Genomic DNA, 20,777 nt, shown 5'->3' with positions numbered 1-20,777 from the left:
CTAGTGATCATGTGTTAATGGAGCTCGTCTTGAATTCAGCATTATCTAAAGTTTAAAACATTGTGAAAGGTGGTTTGTTTGATTCTTTATTAGTGCCACTTGGAATGTCAATTTAATGTGTTGTTTTAATTATAAAAGTTTTATAAAAAAAAAAGACTTAATAGATTTTCCATATTTTCTGCAATAAGGGATGCTCCTATTGTCAAGGAAAATTTAAGCTGGACTATCGATTGTCAACCATTTAAGACCCCTTGTTGTCCAACACTAAATTCCCCCCAGCAAATATTGATATGTACAATTCATTTGATTGATTAAAATGTTTATAGTTGGCATAAAATTGTATTCCTCCCATCTATGTTATAAATGCATGTTATTAGTCTTATTGTGGAAGATTCATGCATGTTATTTTCCCCCTTTTATTCATATATTCACATCTAAATTTTTTGGTGAAATGACAGACTTCTCCAATCATTTAGTCCATTTAAAGTCCTATTAGTCTATTTATTTATTTATTTTTTACAATTGACTGCAATCTCACATTCTGCCTTCATCCAATCAACATCCAATGGATTTTCTTTTTCGATAATACATATCATTTGAATTATTTGGACTTTAATCGCTTGACAACTCTTGTTAATGTACTTTACCCTGTCTAAAATTGTGTTTTGATGGCAATTATGTACTGTGTGCCCAAGCTTTATTTTGTACTGTCTTCACACATAGTGGTTAATTCTCAGGAGTTTGATAAACCGGGTTCAAGTAGGTTCAAAAGTTCAGACCTCTCAAAGGCACAGCAGAGGAGGTATTTACTGTATGCCATTTTTCTACTGGAAGCTGGGCCAGAAGGTAAGGACAATGTCAGTGGCTCAGGGCAATACAGATTTTTCAGACGCCACAAGAGTATCATCTCAGCGCTGTAGAGAATCTATCCTGTCCTGATTTCTCGCCAAAGTAGGCAGTGGAGTCCGGCTAAATATAGCCCACCGCTGTGGAGCAAAGAGGTGGGCTGGATTTCTACCTGCACTCACATGCCTCTGCGGGCCCTCAGGGCTGAAGCATTGCCACCTCTTTACTTCTTAATTGTCTTGAGGAGTGAAAAACTTGTGTGGATGATGTATTTGAATTGCATATGTTTTTGCAAACTTTATCTGTGTATGTTTTTTATTGTTGCAGGTGTGCTGTGCAGGGGCCGTTCACAGCCTAAATCAGTCCCATCAGTGTTGTGGAGAGCGCTATGTTCCCGCTTCAAAGGATTCTGGGAGTGTGTGTTGTGGAGGTCAGTTTGTCCAGCCTCTGTCTCAATACCAGTGCTGTGGAGGATATTACATACTGGTCCCACCAGGTATGTACTGCATTCAGCCTTAACACAGTCAAGGTTAGGTTGCACAAAAAATCTCAATATTGCTTATTTTCTGAGCATTGATTATTTTACAGTATATAGACGATTGTTCTATACGTGTTTTGTAGGAGAGGTCTGTTGTCCAGACTCCATGGAACGGCGTGTATCTGTCGGTCTCGGAGACTCGTGCTGTGGTGGGAGTCCTTACGGCTCTGGAGCCGGACAGATCTGCTGTGGGGGCCGTCTTTATGATGGCTTCAGCTCCCAGTGCTGTGGAGGACAGCTGGTCCCTAGAGAGGCGGTGTGCTGTGGGGATGCCGACCAAGGAAGGCCCCATAAACATGTATCAGGTGAGCATTCAGAAACATGCTTGCAGAACAATGTTGAATTATAATAAGTGTGTTGTATTGTACATTGCTGTTCAAATGTTTGGGGTCAATGAGATCCCTTATGTTCACCACGGCTGCATTTATTTAATCAACAATACAGTAAAACAGTAATATTGTGAAATATATTATTATTACAATTTACTGTTTTCTATTTTAATATATTTAAAAATATGATTTTTTCATGTGACGGCAAATTTTCAGCAGCCATTACTCCAGTTGTCAGTGTCACACGATCCTTCAAAAACCATTATAATATGCTTATTTAGTTCTTAATAAACATTTCCTATTATTATCAATGTTGAAAAGAGTTATCTGTGTTTGTGGTGTTCCAGACCAGAGTATGTACGCGGTGCGGAGTGAACGTAATTTGTCATAACCTCTTGAAGTAAATGCTATTGATGGCACAGCATTTTTGCATGTCCCCCATTGCACTTATCATAGAACAATCCATTTATCATAGCTGCTTGTTACTGTTTGGAATGCCTTTATTTCGAGCCTTAAATCCTCTCCTGATTCAAAACTAAAATGTGGCACTAACTTTAAATGGGGCAAAGCACGAATGGCCACTTCTTTGCAGCTAAGTTTAGCCCTCACTCCTTAGTGACTTTCTAATGACACTGTGGAGGAGTGTCAGAGGAGCTGAACCCTCTTGGGGTCACCCAGGCTCCCCCGCAGTGCCCCACTAAAGTGGGCACCTGGGCACAGATGGGCTGGATGGGCACTGGCCCTGGTGTCAGCCATCTTTGTCAGGCTGGATGATGGAGCTGAGTCTATCTAAACACCAACCAGAGCTGTGCCAAGCCCACAGCAGGCTCCCAGGATGCAACAGAACTAATGGCCACCATGAGGTCAGTGGCACCAGTGTATTTATCAAACACAAACAGTCTATAAGTCGTTAGGTGGCTTCGGTAGCATACTGGGATTGGGTCCAGTAAACATTTTCAAGCTTTGGTTAATCACCCTGTCCTTGACATACAGTTTTTCTAAGCTGTTTTTGTATTTTTGTATTTTTTTTTTTTTTTCTGAGGAAGCTTAATCACTTCACAAATTTTACTACATACCTGGAGTTATTTCAGAAGCTAGCAGAAACATTTTTCTCTAGATTAAATCACTGAACGCCACAGCGCTCGCTCACATTACCTTGAAATTCTCTTCATTCCTTCATCTTACTGAAATAAGGCAGATGAAGAAGTCATCGCTCATTAAAGAGAGCATCCTGGGGAGAGCATATGTTATGATGGATAGTACCGTTAGGATAACTAAAGGCCATTTGCCTGGTAGCCACGCCGCTGGTTCATGATGCTGAGGGCTCACGCCGCGAGCTCCACGCTGGCTCCTGACGCTGTCAGCCTGCTCTATTATTGAATGAGCTACTTAACCTTGATAAAGACACCCCAACTCACCTCAAGGTTCTGTCTCCTTTACCAGCGGTGAGTGTCTCTGCAAATATAAGCTAATGGACAGATAACACGGCATATGTCATGAGCTGGTATCCTCTTCTATTGGCAGAGAAGGATGCAATGTGAGTCAGAACTGCAATGTGCTGTAGACAAACATGTATTTGGTAAAAGCTTTTGGTGTTTAATTAGCTTTATTAGGGATATAGAGTAGCTGCATATTTTGTTGATGATGATGATGATATGTGAGACCAGGTGTTACAGGGATTTTACCACAGTGAAGAGGTGTTGTCATATTCAACTTGAAGCGTAGTGCCTTAACCATGATGAAATCACTGTAATGCATGGCCTCGCTAGTCTGATTTTTCTTATAAAATACCAGAAACATAAGATATGCTTATGTTTGTAAGTAATTGTGTGTATTATTATTATTATTAATAACTACAGGCAGTTCTTCCGTCAAAAAATGATATACACTACTGTTCAATTGATTGTGTGGAAAATAAATGGTGGAAAATAAAAGAGCTGGATCTATTCACAAGCAGTTTCCTTTTTAATCAGAATAAACTCAGGAACACAGTTCTTAGGCTATGCAGGAAACAAAAACACAGGACACAGAATAACCAGGTTTTTTTTTTCAGATGAGATCTTACAAAGAATGAAACACAGGGCTATAAATACACAGGGAAACTGCAAGTGACCAAACAAGATAATTAACACGACACAGGTATAACACATGAGGGCAAATCAAAAACCATGGCCACTGATCAACTAACACAGGAAACTGAACTGGGAACAGTGCAAATCAAACACAAAGTCAAACTCAAGCAAAGCACAAACGCAGATCAAACGTGACATTGGGAAATTAATACTTTTATTCAGCAAGGATGCATTAAAGTGATCAAAAGTGATAGTAAAATCATTTAGAATATTTCAAATAAATCATTTTCTTTTGAACTTTCTATTAATCAAAGAATCCTAAAAATTGTATCACAAAATTGTATTATTATTTCCAAACACATTTTGGGCAACAACATTGATGATAATCAGTAATGTTTCTTGAGCATCAAATCAGAATATTATAATGATTTCTGAAGGATCATGTGACACTGAAGACTGGAGAAATGAAGCTGAAAATGCAGCTTTGCCATCACAAGAACAAATTACATTAGAAAATATATTAAAAAAAATTTTTTTTGTATTTCTGAACTCTGTTGTGCAGAAATGCAGTGACATTGTGTTTAAGCTGCATGTGCTCCTCCAGATTGTGTAAATAGAATCACAGGCAGTTTTCTGAGGATGTCCCACTGAGATCCAGCTGATGGCCGATGGAAATGTGATTACCAGGTCCCTAAAGTGCGATCTGTCACACATTACACTCTACCCTGTCAGGACTCGCACCGCTCCGGCGCAGTGGAGATGGAATTGTTAGAGACAGCCATCAGCTGTTTGAAAAGCTGCCTGTGAACCAATCCATGAACCAGTCTCAAAACAACTGCTATTAGTCAAATTACAAAAGAAAATTAACATTGTCACCTTTTGGGCACAGCGTATAAATCACTAAAGAAACAATCAATTGATCAATAAGTCAAATAATAAATCAATTTAGACCAGCATTATTTGCCATAGGAAGTCTCTAGTAGTTAGAATGATTACAGAGTTTTGTTTGACAATAAACAACTTTTTAGAACAAATTTCATAGCATCATAGATAAAATAATACAAAAATAATTACCTTGTTATTTATTAATATTTGGTATTAACATAATACCTACAAATCTAAATGATTAAATACTCTTATGCTCATTTACTGAAAATCTGTTGGAATACAGCCATTGTTGCCATGAAGATTCTGTGTGTTTAATGAAATAACAAAAAAAAAACTTTTAAATTCTATTTTCACTAAAAAGAGTGGTAATTATTTTGGTATATAATGGTATAAAAACCTTTAAATACATATAAACAAAAAATCGGTGAACCTTTTTAGTAATGAAGCAACCAAATTATTGAATCGGAGTTTTGAATCTATTCATTGAAACATACCGTTTGAACTGATTCTAGCAAATGAACTTACCAACTCTAACACAGTTTTATAACACAGTCTTAGAAAATATAATGACCAAATAAAAAGCACATCACAAAAATCAGAATATTAACAATGTTGCTTAATTATAACCTGGCATATAACCCAGATTTAAAACTAGTTACAGAAACAATGACATTTGTTTGAAGGGGAACTGTGGAACATTTCATCATCCTCCATGACAAGTTACAAGAGCCTTTAAACTGTCTAAATCCAATCCAGTCTTCTGAATTTTTCCATTTGAGACATGGGAAACAGTTTAGACAATAGCCTTGAGTAATACAGGGTATTACTGTGCATGTCCCGCTGTCCTGTTTAAAGTTTAGATTTGGATTACAGGGTTCTTTGCATCTGGAGGCTTGGTGTCATACAGAGAGATCTTTTAATATCTGCTTATGTACAGAGCTCTGCTTAAAAGCACAGTGCCTGAATCACATTCAAGGTTAAATCTGAATATTTTACACCATTTAAGTGTTAAAAGCTTTAGAGCTGTGTATGTGTGTGTGAGAGAGAGAGAGATCATAAGAGTGGGTGTGGAAATGGCTGTGACGATGTCAAAAAAAGTGCAATAATTAAATATGTTCTCAAGGACACAATGACCATTTGCGAGTGGAAATGATCCCGGTGGCTGAATGCGTCAGTGTCTGCGTTGTATTTGTTACTGCACGAGCGCTTCATCATGGCTCATATGTCCTCATATTGTTCTGCCAAAGCTGTCTTGCAAATGACAAGACATGAATGCCAGAGAGGGAATTATTCCGAACACACGCCTGGATCTTTTTTTGCTGAGACAGATTGGAGATCATACAGATTAAGACCATTTTCTTTCAACAGTTATGATGATAGCTTTTCTTACCTTACTCACTGCTAATAATCTCAGTTAATAGGCTTGAGCAATTAAAGCATTTTGCATGGCTCAACTACTAATCACAAAGTACAGATTCCTAATGCTTTGCACGTACTGTATTGAATGGGACTAGTAGTGTCGGACCACTGATGGTGACGCTTTTGATGTTTTAGAGTTGTTTTAATAACAGAGTTAGTGGTATAGTAGTTTTATACATTAAAATTAGGTCATGTTTAAGTTAAATTGCAATACATTCTTTCAGAATTTTTCAGAATCTTGTTTAATGTGAATATATACAAAAAAGCATTGGTTTGGAAAATCCAGACAGAGATTCATGTTTTAATGTGCAAATGCTTGTCTGCACTTTAACATATATGTATAAATTAACATTAACAAAGATTAATTAATGCTGTAAAAAAAAGTATTGTTAGCACGTTAACTAATGCATTAAAGGTGCAGTAAGCAATTTCTGAGAAACGTTGAAAGTGGATCGGACCCTTGTAGCCAATCAGCAGTAGGGGGTGTGTCCACTCATGATGGGGGAGGAGAGAGAATGAGCAAGAGGGAGATTTGAATAAAGACTGTAGAAAGAAAGATGGCTCAGAGACATTACAAAAGAAGAAATGGTCAGAGGAAAATCACTGGAAAAATAAGGCTTATGATCAGGCAAGAGCTTTAGGGCTTAGTTTAATATTAGAAAAGCTTTCCATCTTTTTCCTGGAGAGACCCAAGCGGGAAGGCCTGAAAACAGATGCCAAGGTTACGTTGTTTCTGCTCCATACGTGAGAAACATTGGTTTTATTCATTTATTTATTCCAGGTGTTCCTGAGGGAGAGGTGAAAGAACAGCACATTAAACTGACTTTCTTCGTTTCATCCATTGGCCGCGGTTGCATGTGACAGAAAGTGCTTGGGCAGCAGTAATATTTTCACTGCTCTTTGGGGGAACTGAAAGGAGGATCAAAAGGGGGAGATTTAAGCTTGAACATAAAACTTTAAATGCACATGTCCGAAACACAACAAATGGTACTTTTAAATGTCACTGGGTTGTTGTTGTTGTTGTTGTTTTTTTGGGGACCTCATCCTGACCCTAAGCCAAAACCTATATACAACTACTACTGTTTGAATAAAAGGAAAAACAGTTCACAGAGAATGCATTATTACATCCCACTGCATTGCTTTTCCATAGTTTTCCCTTTTTAAACGTGAATTTTTTTTTAGACGTTTTTTAGACACTCATGAAGTTCAACTTTTTTTTTACGCAAAGACACATTGTGTGAATGGCTCCTAATACTTTTTTTACACACATTTTACAAAGTTGTATATGCTAACAGTTAAAGGTGCAATAAGAGATTTCTGAGAAACAGGGCTTGACATTAACACCCGCCAAATGCGGGTGGATTTTGCTCGTGGTGGGTAACATAGTCACTCCAACTAGACAATTTGGCGGTTTGAATAATTGTAGTCTTTTCAAAAGGCATCTGAAATAAGTGTGACACTACAACTCCCATGAGTATTAGGGCTGTCAACGAATATTCTAAATTCGAATATATATTCGAATAGTTTTAAAAAACAGAATTTCGAAGGTGAAAATGAATTTTCGAATGTGGGAAAACGCCCGCGGTAGCAGAGGCGCGGCTGTCTGTCTGCAAGTGGGTGCGCTGCCTGAAGGGTCAGGGACAGGTAACAGGAAGAAGCGTTAACGTTAAACAGAAACATTACTAAAGTGTAGCCTACTGTACTGACTGAATAGATATTGCATGAATAAGGTAGGTTAGATACAGCAGTTTCATGCACTGCAGGCTTCCACTGGTTTGATTATTTACCGTTTCATGTCAAGGAAAAGTTCCATGTTTACCACAGCACAGTTCGCTCGGAGCGTTCAATGTCGGTTCTATATACTGTAAAACTTCAATTAATGTTAAGAATATTTGTTTCAATCACTGAATGAAGCCTGCTATATAAGAGTCGCGACATTAAATTGCTTGCACAAAACTCTTGATCAGCACTCAACATTTGCTTTGTTGTTGTTCATTTAAACCGTTATACGTAGAGAGCCTCATTCGCGCCGCAAGACCCCCAGACGCGCGTAAACGCGTCTTTACATTGAAATCACTCGCGCCAGACGTCCTATTCGCGTTTGGTGAGGGCGAGAGAGAGAAAGAGTGCGAGTGAGTGAGCGAGCGAGCGAGAGTGCAGGTCTGCGGTCTTGGCCATTAGTTGATTTACTTGTTTTTGTGTAGGTAATACGTTGTCAAATATGTTTAAACTTAAATAAACTACCTGTACAAGTAGCTATGTCTCTTTGTATAAATTTTTTCCTGTTATTGACGTAATGCGCGTCATTGACAAAATGCGCAACCAGATGTTCGAATAGTTCGAATATAGGCTATGTGGTTTTTTTTAGAGGGAATATTCGAACTTCATTTTTGAGCAATTTTGACAGCCCTAATGAGTATTACATGCACACAGTGTTGCCTTGTGCTTGCGCGCTAGTGACCGACAACACAGAAAAGAATAGACAGCTAACGTTAGCTGCCCTGCTGGAGTTACGTCGTATGCCGGTGGAGCTATGTGCCGACATATAATACATAATACATGGATTTATTTAAAAGAAAAGAGCTTTACACACAACCTTATCAGAGCTAATGATAATGACCTGTATTGTTATATATTTATGTAGTCTTGATTTGGGTGTGTACAGTGGTTTTACATTTAAAAGGGTTGTAAATCTAGTTCAAGTAAATTTTAGCATGCCATAGTCAACTTTTATCAGGTAATTTCACAACAACAAAAATGTGGCTAGTAAAAATGCTGTGTGGCTAGTAACTTTGGAAAACCACTAGCCACATTGGCTAGTGAGCAAAAAAGTTAATGTCAAGCCCTGCTGGGAAACATTGCTGATATTTGAAATCAACCCAAACAAACGCACCCCTCTCTTAAAGCTTCACCAACCCAAAATGCACGAACACGCAATGCAAGAGTGCATGTCTCTTTATCATAGCTGAAGCTAAACAAAATAATGCTTCACTGAAATATAAAGTTAAGATGACGAACGAACGACAGGGAATACACAGTACAAGATTATACACGAACAAGAGTTTGTTGTGAGTCGCCAAAAAGCACATCAGCTCCAGACAAACAATGACACTCAAAACTGTCCTGTTAATATAGCTAACATTACATCAACAATTATATCATTACATCACCCGAACGTTTGATAGCTTTTGGCACATTTACTTTTTCTGTGCCTCCAGTGGCTAAAGTAAATTCTATTTAACCAGGATAAATACGTAATAATGTACCATGTAACATGCAACTATTAAATGAGTTCACTTGCAAATGATCATTTGAAAGAAAAAAGTAAAAAATCACAGTGTCTGAAACATATCTATTTTTCGAAGATTGTAATGTCCAATATTCAAAGCACTATATAGTCCTTTTGCTCTCTGAGCATGACTTTGAATGTGCTCAGCCATTAAAAAAAAAGAAAAAAAAAAGTGCTTTTGTTTGTACGAAGTTTTAGTTTTTTTGTCCAAAGGCTTGCGTAAGCCACAGCACACATTTTTATCAGTTGCTCATTGCATGCTAAATATTTACTTATCATTAAGTGATTGAACCTTAATTCACACAGCCTAAGCACCTTATGCTCGCCTGCGTTCACTCGCACTCTAATGAATGTATGCAAATCCATCATAAATCTGAAGATTAGCTAAATCATTTTGCGGTGCTTGAAAAAACAAAGTGTGAGCTAAAAGGGTGCTCGTGTTTTTTGCGCCGGGCCTACACCAGATTTAGCGGGGCAGTGGTGTTCCCTCCTGTTCCTTTTCATGGCACGACAAAGATGGAGATGACGGAAAATGAATTGTTTTAGCTGACAGGCCAAGGTTAAGTGCGGAGAACAAAATAGAGGGACATCCCCAGCCAAGAGGTCAGGGTGTCAAAGTTCACTGCTCTTTAAATGAAATATCATGAAAAATGGAGCGCTGCGGGGATGGGACGTGATGGCAGAGCTATTTTGGAAAAATTGTTGAGCTGTTTATTTGCAAGTCATTGGAGCTGAAGTAATGCACCCTGGGAATTGCCACCAAATGCAGCTCTGCAACATCTGCTGTCCCTAAGTGAGTTAGAGCACGTCAGACATCTTTATGTCACTGCAGAGATGTGATGGATGCGGCCCCTAGAAAACGTTGCATAAAAATCTGCTGCGCCGTTTTGGCCGTTAAGTGAAATTACTATTTAAATTAATGGCGCTGTCACAGTTTATCTGTGCAAAGAATGAACGCTGATTAGGGTATTAAACAATTAGCAATTTATCATACTGGGGGTTGATGGTAATTATAGTAGTGATGGTTTACCCAAGGAAATAAACCAGGAGTCACTTCCTGTTAGAAGAATATTAAACTACTTTTTGGAAAATTCTATTCTTTCTTCCCTCTGCCATGATACTGTACTTACTACAAATCATACTGCATAAAAAGAATGTTTGTTCAAAACAGTTTCACCATCTTGGTCCTTATTCCAGTAGATGCTCTGAAAATACAACTTTATATGCATTAATGCAAGTTTTTCTCAAAATGAATGTTGAGTACACTACCGTTCGAAAGTTTAGGGTCTCTTATGCTCTTAGGCTGCATTTATTTGATGAAAAATACAGTAAAAACCATATTTTTGTGAATTTTTATTACAGATAATGTAAACAGAACAAAGAACAGCATTTATTTGAAATAGAAATAATTTGTAACAAAAATGTCCTTACTGCCCGTTTTGATTATTTTAATGCGTCCTTGCTGAATAAAAATATTACTTTTTTTAAACTAATAAAACATACTTACCCTAAACTTTTGAGCGGTCGTGTAATGCAGTTAGTATTTTCACAGCTGTGTTTGCAGGGCCGGTGGGTGTATGTTGAGTCAGGCCTCTGAGAACACTGTGATGCTTTTAGAGGTAATAGGAGAGGATGCAGATGTGGATGCTGAGCACTGATGGCTGATGGGAGGAGACAGTGGCCACGTTGCCAGGTGAAGCTGATTCCCCATGCAGCACGGCCGTCTGCATCTTTTACATGTCAGCTGCACATGCAGCTCTTTGACGTCGCCTGGAAACGTCCAGTGAGCTGTAATGGCCACATGTTGGATGCTGTACTCGTGGTTCAAAAAATGTGCTGACTGCAGTCATGTTTAGTCAATGTACAGTGTGAAATGTCAGATTATGAATACCCAGGATTAATTGTTAACCCCGGGAAAATTATGAGCAGTGTGAAACATGACGCTAGATAACCCAGGATTTGAATAAACCAGGGCTAACTATTTCAAGCGTGAAAGCCCTAATTTGTATCAACATCTTTCATGTATATAAATTTGTTTTACATAGGATTCGGCTGCTGTGGAGAGCACTACATCAACACATCCACTTCCTGGTGCTGCACAGGTCCCAGCGGCGAGTCTAAAGTCCACGTGGTGGAGAACAGGACGGCGTCGCTGAAGTGCTGCTGGTCAGAGGTCATTGATCAGGAGGAGGAGTGTTGTAATGGAGTGGGCTTCAATCCGCTCACATCTGTGTGTGCTGACAGAGCCCCGGCCAGCATCCTCATCCTGGTAATTAACACTTTCACTCAGAGTGACATATTCACTGTATGTTGTTTCAGCAATAGTTCTTCAGGATGAAGACTTAGTGGAGACTTTGCCCTCAAGCTGTTCTGTAGTGTCACGCCAGTTTCTCAAACTCAGATTAAAGCAATGCCAAAATTTTCCAAAACAGATTATGGAGAGACCTTTGACTAAATGTCTGGTCCATACTGCAGACCTTTGAAAAAGAACCGCCCACTTAGACCATTTTGATTGAGAAACTGCTTTTAGGTCAGGTATAGGGGCAGGTTTATCTGAAATCATTGATGTCACTATAATAGAGTGAAATTGAAAATATATTCAAATCAGCCCTTGTGAAAAGGAAGTCTTTAGCATGCTTTTTTTATGGAAGCTGAGTTTCTTATGAAAATATGCTGAAGTGTGAACTGAATGTAGTGTTTCGGACACTTAATTGTATGTTAATTGTAATTAAATGAAAATGTATTGTAGTTTAAATTTATATGTAATGCAGTTAGTTGAACTTTGGAGTGCTTTTTTGACCCACTTAAGTACATCTTTATATGCAATTTCATAATTCTGCTGTCTTTTAAACGTGGTTCTGAATTGCTTAATGTACTGACAAGCATTTGTGGTAAAGTAAAATATTCTTTAATATCATATAAAATGTGTGTGTATATATATATATATATATATTATTTGCATGCATTTTAATATATTCAGAATTACATATTTCTAATGATGTAGTTGCAATTTGTGTACACATTTTTTTATGTAATTTAAGGTTAAATTAGAAAATAGAAAAAAAATAGCATGAAGTATTTTAAATCTGAATATCTGTCCATCAAAAATAGTTGGTACTTATAATTTAACAGAAAGCAAAATGCAGTTCTGGTCATGGATATCTGGTTAACTTACTACAAAAGTGTTTCAAACCAAACTATGAGAACACTAACCTGGCAAACTTTTGCCAAATCAATTGATTATTTAACCTTAAAAAACATTAATTGTAGATGTTAAGTACCTTGTAAACACAACTTTGATTATACTTTGATTTTGATTTGATTATACTGGCATATAGCCAGCCAATCAAATTAGAGCTGCCTGATCGAGAGAGAAATTTTCTGTTCAATGTCGATCAGACTATCAGCAAACAGAGAGGAAAACTATGAAAAGACTGTAATGTGGAACTCCATTATTTATATATATATATATATATATATATATATATATATACATACACACATACATACATATATATATACATATACATACATACATACATACATATATATATATATATATATATATAATTAGCGTATAGATTTAGCGCTGAATTAGCTGTTAAAGAGCTTCACTGGATAGGTGTTTTAGTAAAGTTGTTGAGTTTTAAGCTCAGGCTGCCATGGTCTAAAGTGGAGGTTGGAAAAATGAGGCACAGAGCAGTGATGTATCTGCTCCTCTCCTCAGGAAGTAGGCACTCACAGTCACACTTCATTAATCAGATTTGCTCGCTGTAACACAAGCTCATCGTGCACCCAGCTTGAGCTCGTGAGGAAAAGAAAGAGACCAAGAAAAGAAAACTGGGATGGCGGTCATTAACTTGTAATTATGTCATTAAGGGGCATCCATGCTATTTATTGAGACAGAGGACTCCATACACACCCGCTGGCAGGGGTACTTTGACACACAACAGTTGTCTGATGACTGTTGTCACTAATGAGAGTGTGTGTGCGTATGTGTCCTTTAGGAGAAATGTCGCCCCAGTACGGTGTGTCCTGTGTCGGCAGTCGCGGGAGGTTTCTGCGGCTTGTGTGATTTTGACCCGGCGCAGTCCATTTGTACATGGGTACCAGGCGAGCCGTTCCCCGCGCACATTCCATCTCCCTCTGCTACTGCCGCCACCCCAACAGAAGCTCCTCCTACTGCCGCCCGCAGCCAGCTCTGCCCATCCTCAGAGGAGCTGATATACAGTGGAGTGGCAAACCAATACAGTTTCACAGGTAAACAGGTCAACAATGTTTATCAATTTACCCTCAATAATTGTTTTTGTTAACGCTTTTTATTAAAAAAATATGCGAAATTGAAAGTGCTGTTATTGTTAAAATTATAATAGTATATAAATAATATTAAAATAACACTGACCTGAAATAATAGAATAACTGCGCTCTATCAAATCTATCAATTTCATACACTCTTTTTTTTCTCCATAATTTTTAGTCATATTTTTCACAGATCAGGGGACACATCCTTGTCTGTGAAAAATAGAATTGACTACAAATTAAGAATAAATAAAATAAAACACAAAAATGCAAAGGAATTGCATAATAAAATAAGTCAATTATATGTGTGCATGCTCTGTTAAATTTTTATTTTATTTTTTATTTTTATTTTTTATGTTTTTAATTTAGAAGCAGTCAGGGCTTAAAAACAAAACTATTAACCGGTTCACTTCGAGCAGAATCAGTATTTTAACGTTTCTTTGGTAACATTATCGTTCCAAAAACAGTTTGATTAGAAAAAATAACGGTTAATAACGTCATTTTAATTTACATTTAAAAAAAAAAAAAAGTGCCTATAATTTGCTTGAATTGAAATGTATACTAAGAGCTTGTTACTAAACCTCGTAACTCGAGTGGATCCACAAACTGTCGGCAAAACAATAGCTCTATCCTTCAATTGTGAATGAAGTCCTTCACAAATTTTGGAGACTGTCTCTGCTTGTTTGCAGTGCAAGGGTAAATAAAAAATTGGTTCTTTGAAAACGTACAGTGTTTTCTTTATTCAGTTATGTATTTGAGGAGCGGAGAAGAGTGTCAGTCAGGTATTTGCCATCTAGTCATAGCCAATACAGCCTGTGCGTAACATTTCGTCTTTTATATTACAAGCTTTTTGCCAAATATATTAAATGACAGTAAAAACTAAGGGCCCACAATATACAATAACCTTTGTAACCTGTAAGTTGATAAAAACTTAATGCAATGCCCTTACTGCCTCAGATGCGACCGTTCTAATGACAGACAAAACACAAATCTCCGACCTTCGCTGGTGAAAAACTTCGTATCTCGTTTTTTTAATTTCCTGAATAGTAGCGGTTCTACACTAACCTGCAGGTTTCTAAACACACCATGCTGGATATAACCTGCCATGGTAACATATCCTCGGATAAACTCTTGTGATCTAACATCTAATGCCAGCACATTGCATTGCGCCTTATATAGGATGACTTGACAACTCGTCAACGTCACATTTGCATAGGCCATACTATTTTAATTCATGATTGGTTGACTGCCAAAGGAAAATCTTAAACAGAACGATAAAAATAATGTTATTAACCGGTGTAACAAGGTTTGTGTTCATGAAAGTGAAAGTGAACGTGAGCAATCACGCCACCGTCCTCGCTCCATTACCACGGCTCTCAGCCCCGCCCTGATTGCCACGTACCCCATCACCCCTCGCAGGCCGGGGGGGTTACGTGGCAAGCAGGGCAGGGCCGAGAGCCTAAGGCCAGTGGTGGGATTGCTAATGAGCGTCACCTGCACGTCACACCGGTATCGAGTTTCTCACGGAGGAGCTCCGGATGGAAAAAAGGAGGAGTGACAACAGTAAAGGACGAGAAAGGACCTGGCCTGGATTATTTTACGTTGTTTTTTGTTTGTGTTTATGCGGCAGTCTTCCATGAGGGGCTGCCGCTTTACTTTCGTTTTGTGTTTGTTTATTTTATGATATTAAAGTTACGTTTGAACGTTCACCGGTTCCCGCCTCCTCCTCCCCTGAACACAAAACTTGCTACAACCGGTTAAAGGGTTAGTTCACCCAAAAATGAAAATTCTGTCAGTAATTACTCACCCTCATGTTGTTCCAACCCCGTAAGACCTTCGTTCATCTTCGGAACACAAATTAAGATATTTTTGATTAAATCTGAGAGTTGTCTAACTCCTCCATAGGCTTCTAAGGAACCGAAACTTGCTGGCCCAGAAAATGTATTAAAGACATCGTTAATATAGTCCAAGTGACTCCAGTGGCTCAATCTTAAGTTTATAAAGCGACGAGAATACTTTTTGTGTGCAAAAACAAACAAAAATAACGACTTTATTCCACTTTTCATTTCCTTCTCTCTGGGCCTCGGGTCTTTTTACGTAGTGTTTAAGCGTAGCGCGTCTGTGTTGTATGTCACCACGTAGGCTCACTATTGGCCGACGCTGGTCATGTGTGATACGTGGTGACGTGCAACACAGACGCACTACGCTTAAACACTACGCGAAAAGACCCGAGGCCCAGAGAGAAGGAAATGAAAAGTGGAATAAAGTCGTTATTTTTGTTTGTTTTTGCACACAAAAAGTATTCTCGTCGCTTTATAAACTTAAGATTGAGCCACTGGAGTCACTTGGACTATATTAACGATGTCTTTAATACATTTTCTGGGCCAGCAAGTTTCGGTTCCTTAGAAGCCTATGGAGGAGTTAGACAACTCTCAGATTTAATCAAAAATATCTTAATTTGTGTTTATGTTCCTGTTTTTGTTCGTTTCCTTGAATCAGTTCAGAGCCCTGGAAGCAGGGTCATCATCAAGAGGAAGGGGTGAAGGGGGTCCATTTTATGGTACAGCCTTATTTGGGCTCAGGGGAGAGAAAGCTAACTAGGAAAAAAAAATTCTAGAGCCCTGTAAATTTACGCAACAAACCTGCAGATGAGAGCCAAATGTGTTCAATAAACAAGAAATAGTATATGCCCAACATCTTTTATGTAAAGACATCAAACTGAATGCCACACACACACAAGAAGGAAAGTGTCAGTCATTTTGGGGATGTTCCTCACACTGTAAACATCTGCACATTTCATGTGTTCACAAGAACAGATGCTTAAGTGTGTATTAATTGTTGTGAGTCATAAATCTCACCTGCTATTTCGAAGTCATCATTAAAACTTTAAGATAGGCGTTTAGAGCGCCCCCTTGACTCACACTTTTATTAATGTTTTCAGGGGGAGTGCTGGCCCCTCGTTCTGGCTCAACCTCATCTGAGGTGTTATTTATTTGGTTAGTTACGTCTGTTTAATCAAGACTAATGCAGGAGTTGAGGGGGCTGGCTGGCACGAGGAGAGTGATTCTAGTCAGCGCTGTGCCACCATCTGGGCAGAAGCGTATAAACCTGTCGTGGCCCTGCACTCCTCCAGATGTTTCTCACGCCCCCATACCCGCACCCCGGAGAAAGATGACACTGAATGCTCTCGGACAAATGCTGCCCAAGAGTTGATTTGCCAGCCACACAAATATGAACGATTCCGCTTCCTCCTGACTTTGTGTAGCAAACACCCTTGAGGCCTTGGGGTTTTGTGTATTTTAACGTCATCATGAAATACAAATTCACCCTTTTTAAATCTAACAATGTGTCACTGGTCTTGTTGTACATTATTATGTTATTATGTATTGTTTTACATGCAAACCTTCTTTTTCGACAGCACCAATCTCTCTTTTTTTCAACCCCTCCTATAAAATCCACTTTGCTCCATTCTAGTTTGAAACACCCACTTTTTACAATCCAATCAATTAGCCCTAATTTTTTTAAATTGAAAATCTTAAAATTACAGTGGTAGGGGATACAAAATATATTTTATGTTTTCAATTAAAATGTAAATGAACCTTTTTCATTAATTATAACTATTATTATTACTACTACTATTATTATATTCTGTTTTTATTTTCAAAAGAAAATAATAAATTGGTATTGCCTAATGTACAATCAAATTTAATTTTTTTTTATAAAATGACGTCATTTGCTCATATACATGGCAAGGCAAGGCAAGGCAAGGCAAGTTTATTTATATAGCACATTTCATACACAATGGCAATTCAAAGTGCTTTACATAGAAGAAATTAAAATAATAAAAAGAAATAAGAATAATTAAAACAGTTTAGAAAAATAAAAAATAAAATACAGTACAAACAGTCGGACGAACATTGGCACAGTGCTCATTCAGTAAATGCATAGTTAAACAGATGTGTTTTGAGTCTGGATTTGAATGTGACTACAGTAGGAGCACATCTGATCTCCTCTGGAAGCTGGTTCCAGCTGCGGCTGGCATAATAGCTAAAAGCAGACTCGCCATGCTTAGAGTGAACCCTTGGTATTTCAAGCTGATATGATCCTAATGATCTGAGTGATCTGTTGGGTTTATATTCAGTGAGCATATCTGCAATGTATTGAGGTCCTAGGCCATTGAATGATTTATATAATAGTAATAATACTTTAAAATCAATCCTAAATTTAACTGGGAGCCAGTGTAAAGACCTGAGGACTGGTGTGATATGTTCATATTTTCTGGTTCTGCTCAGAATCCTGGCGGCAGCGTTCTGTATGAGCTGCAACTGTCTTATGGTCTTTTTGGGAAGGCCAGTGAGGAGTCCATTACAATAATCCACCCTGCTGGTGATGAAAGCATGCACAAGTTTCTCTAGGTCTTGTCTGGAAACAAAGCATCTAATTCTTGCAATATTTTTCAGATGATAGTATGCTGATTTAGTTATTGCTTTGACATGACTACTGAAACTAAGCTCTGACTCTAGTGTCACACCAAGATTCCTGACTTGATGTTTAGTTGTTTGACCCCTAGAGTGAAGGTATGCGTTCACCTTGAGAACTTCATCTTTGTTTCCAAACGCAATGACTTCAGTTTTGTCTTTGTTTAACTGAAGAAAGTTTTGACACATCCAACTGTTGACTTCATCAATGCATTGGCACAGGGAGTCAATGGGGCTGTAGTCATTAGGCGATAGGGCTAAGTAGAGCTGTGTGTCGTCTGCATAGCTGTGGTAAGCAATTTGGTTCTTTCTCATTATTTGGCTCATTGGGAGCATATACAGGTTGAACAGGAGTGGCGCAAGAATTGAGCCTTGAGGGACTCCGCATGTCATGGATGTCCACTCAGACTTATGGTCTCCTATACTCACATAATAACCTCTCCCATCTAAGTATGACCTGAACCATTTTAGGACTATCCCAGAAAGCCCCACCCAGTTTTCCAGCCTGTCCAGAAGTATGTTGTGATCGACAGTGTCAAATGCAGCACTGAGGTCGAGTAGTACCAGCACTGATAATTTGCCTGAGTCAGTATTTAAGCGAATATCGTTTATTATCTTTATGAGCGCTGTCTCTGTGCTGTGGTGCGGTCGGAAACCAGATTGAAAATTGTCAAAGTATCCATTCGAGCATAAGAATTTGTTCAGCTGATACATAATTATGTCTATTTTATTTATAAATTAATATGTAAATAAGTCATAAATAAGTTTGCTTGGTTAACTTTAATTTGTTGTGAGACTGTGTCTTGTCCTTTGAGAAGGGTATTTTTTCATCCTGTCACTCATAGAAGTGCCTCCGCCAGTCTGATGAAACCCATCTCGGAGATTTACACCCCTGACTCCCCAAACACATGTACAGTATACAACATACTGCTGTATTTCTGATAACAAAAAGCATTACAGTAAACAGTGTCCCTGGCTGCTCATTAAACTTTAGTCTTGTTTTAGTGTGAAGACTGACACACTTTAGAGACTCTCCTGTGATGCTGTCAAGATCAGAACGAGGTTTCAGGGACATTCTGAGGAATAGGTGTATTTGTGTGACTGTGTTCTCTTGTGTGTCATTTCAGACACTGAACTGGACCCTTACACCAGTTATGAGTATAGAATTGGTGCTTGGAACAGCTTTGGCCGTGGGTTCAGTCCCTCCTCTCGTGTCACTACTAAAGAAGACGTTCCCTGGGATGTGCCTCCTCCTCACTGGAGCCATGTAGGCCTGCGTGATGACATCATCCAGCTTGAATGGTCAGCCCCCCAAAAAACCAATGGTAATTATTTTAAAAAGGTGGTGTTGACTTTTATTACATCCCATTCCCGCTATAGCTGAGTGAAACCAATCCAGTGACCTAATAAAAAAAAAAAAAACTATACAGTTGTGGTCAGAATTACCGGTAATGGCACCCCTGGTAAATATGATCAAAAATGGCTGTAAAAAATAAATCTGCATTGTTTATCCTTTTGATCTTTCATTCAAAAAATGTGCAAAAATCTAACCTTTCATTGAAGTAAAAGATTTGAAAGATTGGGAAATCACATTATGAAATAAATGGTTTTACAATATAATGTAATGATTTTGGGTCCTGATGACATCAATTCGGTGTCCCAATTTTGATAATAATATGTATATTTTATTTACAATATAGTGTAAATATCAGTTTACAAATATCGTAAGTGAATTATTTGCTAAGAATTGTATTAATTACACATTAAATATCTTCTCAAAGTTTGTACACAAAATCCAGTGACTAATTTAAAACACAGTTTGTTTATATCTGTATATATAGTGGACAAAGCAACAGTTTTGGACTATTTATTATATCATGTTTCTTCATTTTTAAATGTTATTGCTTCCAGATTGGAAATGTATAATAGCTAACTAAAATGCACATTGCACAGTTCATAGTCAGGAATGATGGGTAGAGACTTGAAACCTCTTGGAAATTTAACTTCTTTATAGTTGCACAATTTTTTCATTAATAATCCTATAAAGTTTGATTTCTTTTTCCCTTCAAATCAAAGCACATCATTTTTTTGCCAGATGCCACTGCTAGTAATGCAGTTTCTTACTCTCATGGTAATATTGTCATATGTTTATTCAGTAGAACGTTTGGTTATGTAAATGATTAATCACGGAGTGAATCAGTTTGGGTAATCCACGCCTGAAGTCGTGACTCTCAGAAGATTTACTCACATTTCCCCCAACAAACTGGATGGCAGGCTTTTTCTTCAGGCTGTAATGATATGACTCAGACAGAGTGGAACTAGCTGATTGTTTTATCATCTCTCCTCTGAAGACCTGCCTGTTATTAAGCGTAATCTGCATAGCTCGGCAGAATAATTTATGAAGAACAAAATTCACATGCGCATAAACACTAAGTGAGAATAACAAGCTTCATTTTAGGGAACTTCTGTGCCACTTAATATGTAAAGAAACATGCTGATTGCTCATTAGGACTTCACTCTGTGTGCTAATCAAACGGCTTGCCACCCAATCTGTTGTGATTTGAAAGTTAGTTCAACGGTTTCACTACTGCACTGAGTGGAATTAATGTTGAAGCCATT

The 20,777-nt window shown here is 38.1% G+C and overlaps 1 protein-coding gene across 1 annotated transcript in view; it reads left to right on the top strand.

Moving 5' to 3' along the window:
- The window catches only part of ush2a (Usher syndrome 2A (autosomal recessive, mild)), a 219,274-nt gene that overhangs the window by 151,549 nt on the left and 46,948 nt on the right, over positions 1 to 20,777 (top strand). The window contains exons 49-53 of the mRNA XM_084393685.1: positions 1,174 to 1,342; positions 1,468 to 1,689; positions 11,427 to 11,650; positions 13,389 to 13,641; positions 19,286 to 19,483. Of these exons, the coding sequence (XP_084249811.1) occupies positions 1,174 to 1,342; positions 1,468 to 1,689; positions 11,427 to 11,650; positions 13,389 to 13,641; positions 19,286 to 19,483 (1,066 nt within the window). The remainder of the gene's footprint in view (positions 1 to 1,173; positions 1,343 to 1,467; positions 1,690 to 11,426; positions 11,651 to 13,388; positions 13,642 to 19,285; positions 19,484 to 20,777) is intronic.

This window comes from Rutilus rutilus, assembly GCF_951802725.1.
Source record: "Rutilus rutilus genome assembly, chromosome: 21".
Lineage (NCBI taxonomy): Eukaryota > Metazoa > Chordata > Actinopteri > Cypriniformes > Leuciscidae > Rutilus > Rutilus rutilus.
Note: the sequence above shows the minus strand (reverse complement) of the source record. Positions and strands in the feature narration are given on the sequence as shown.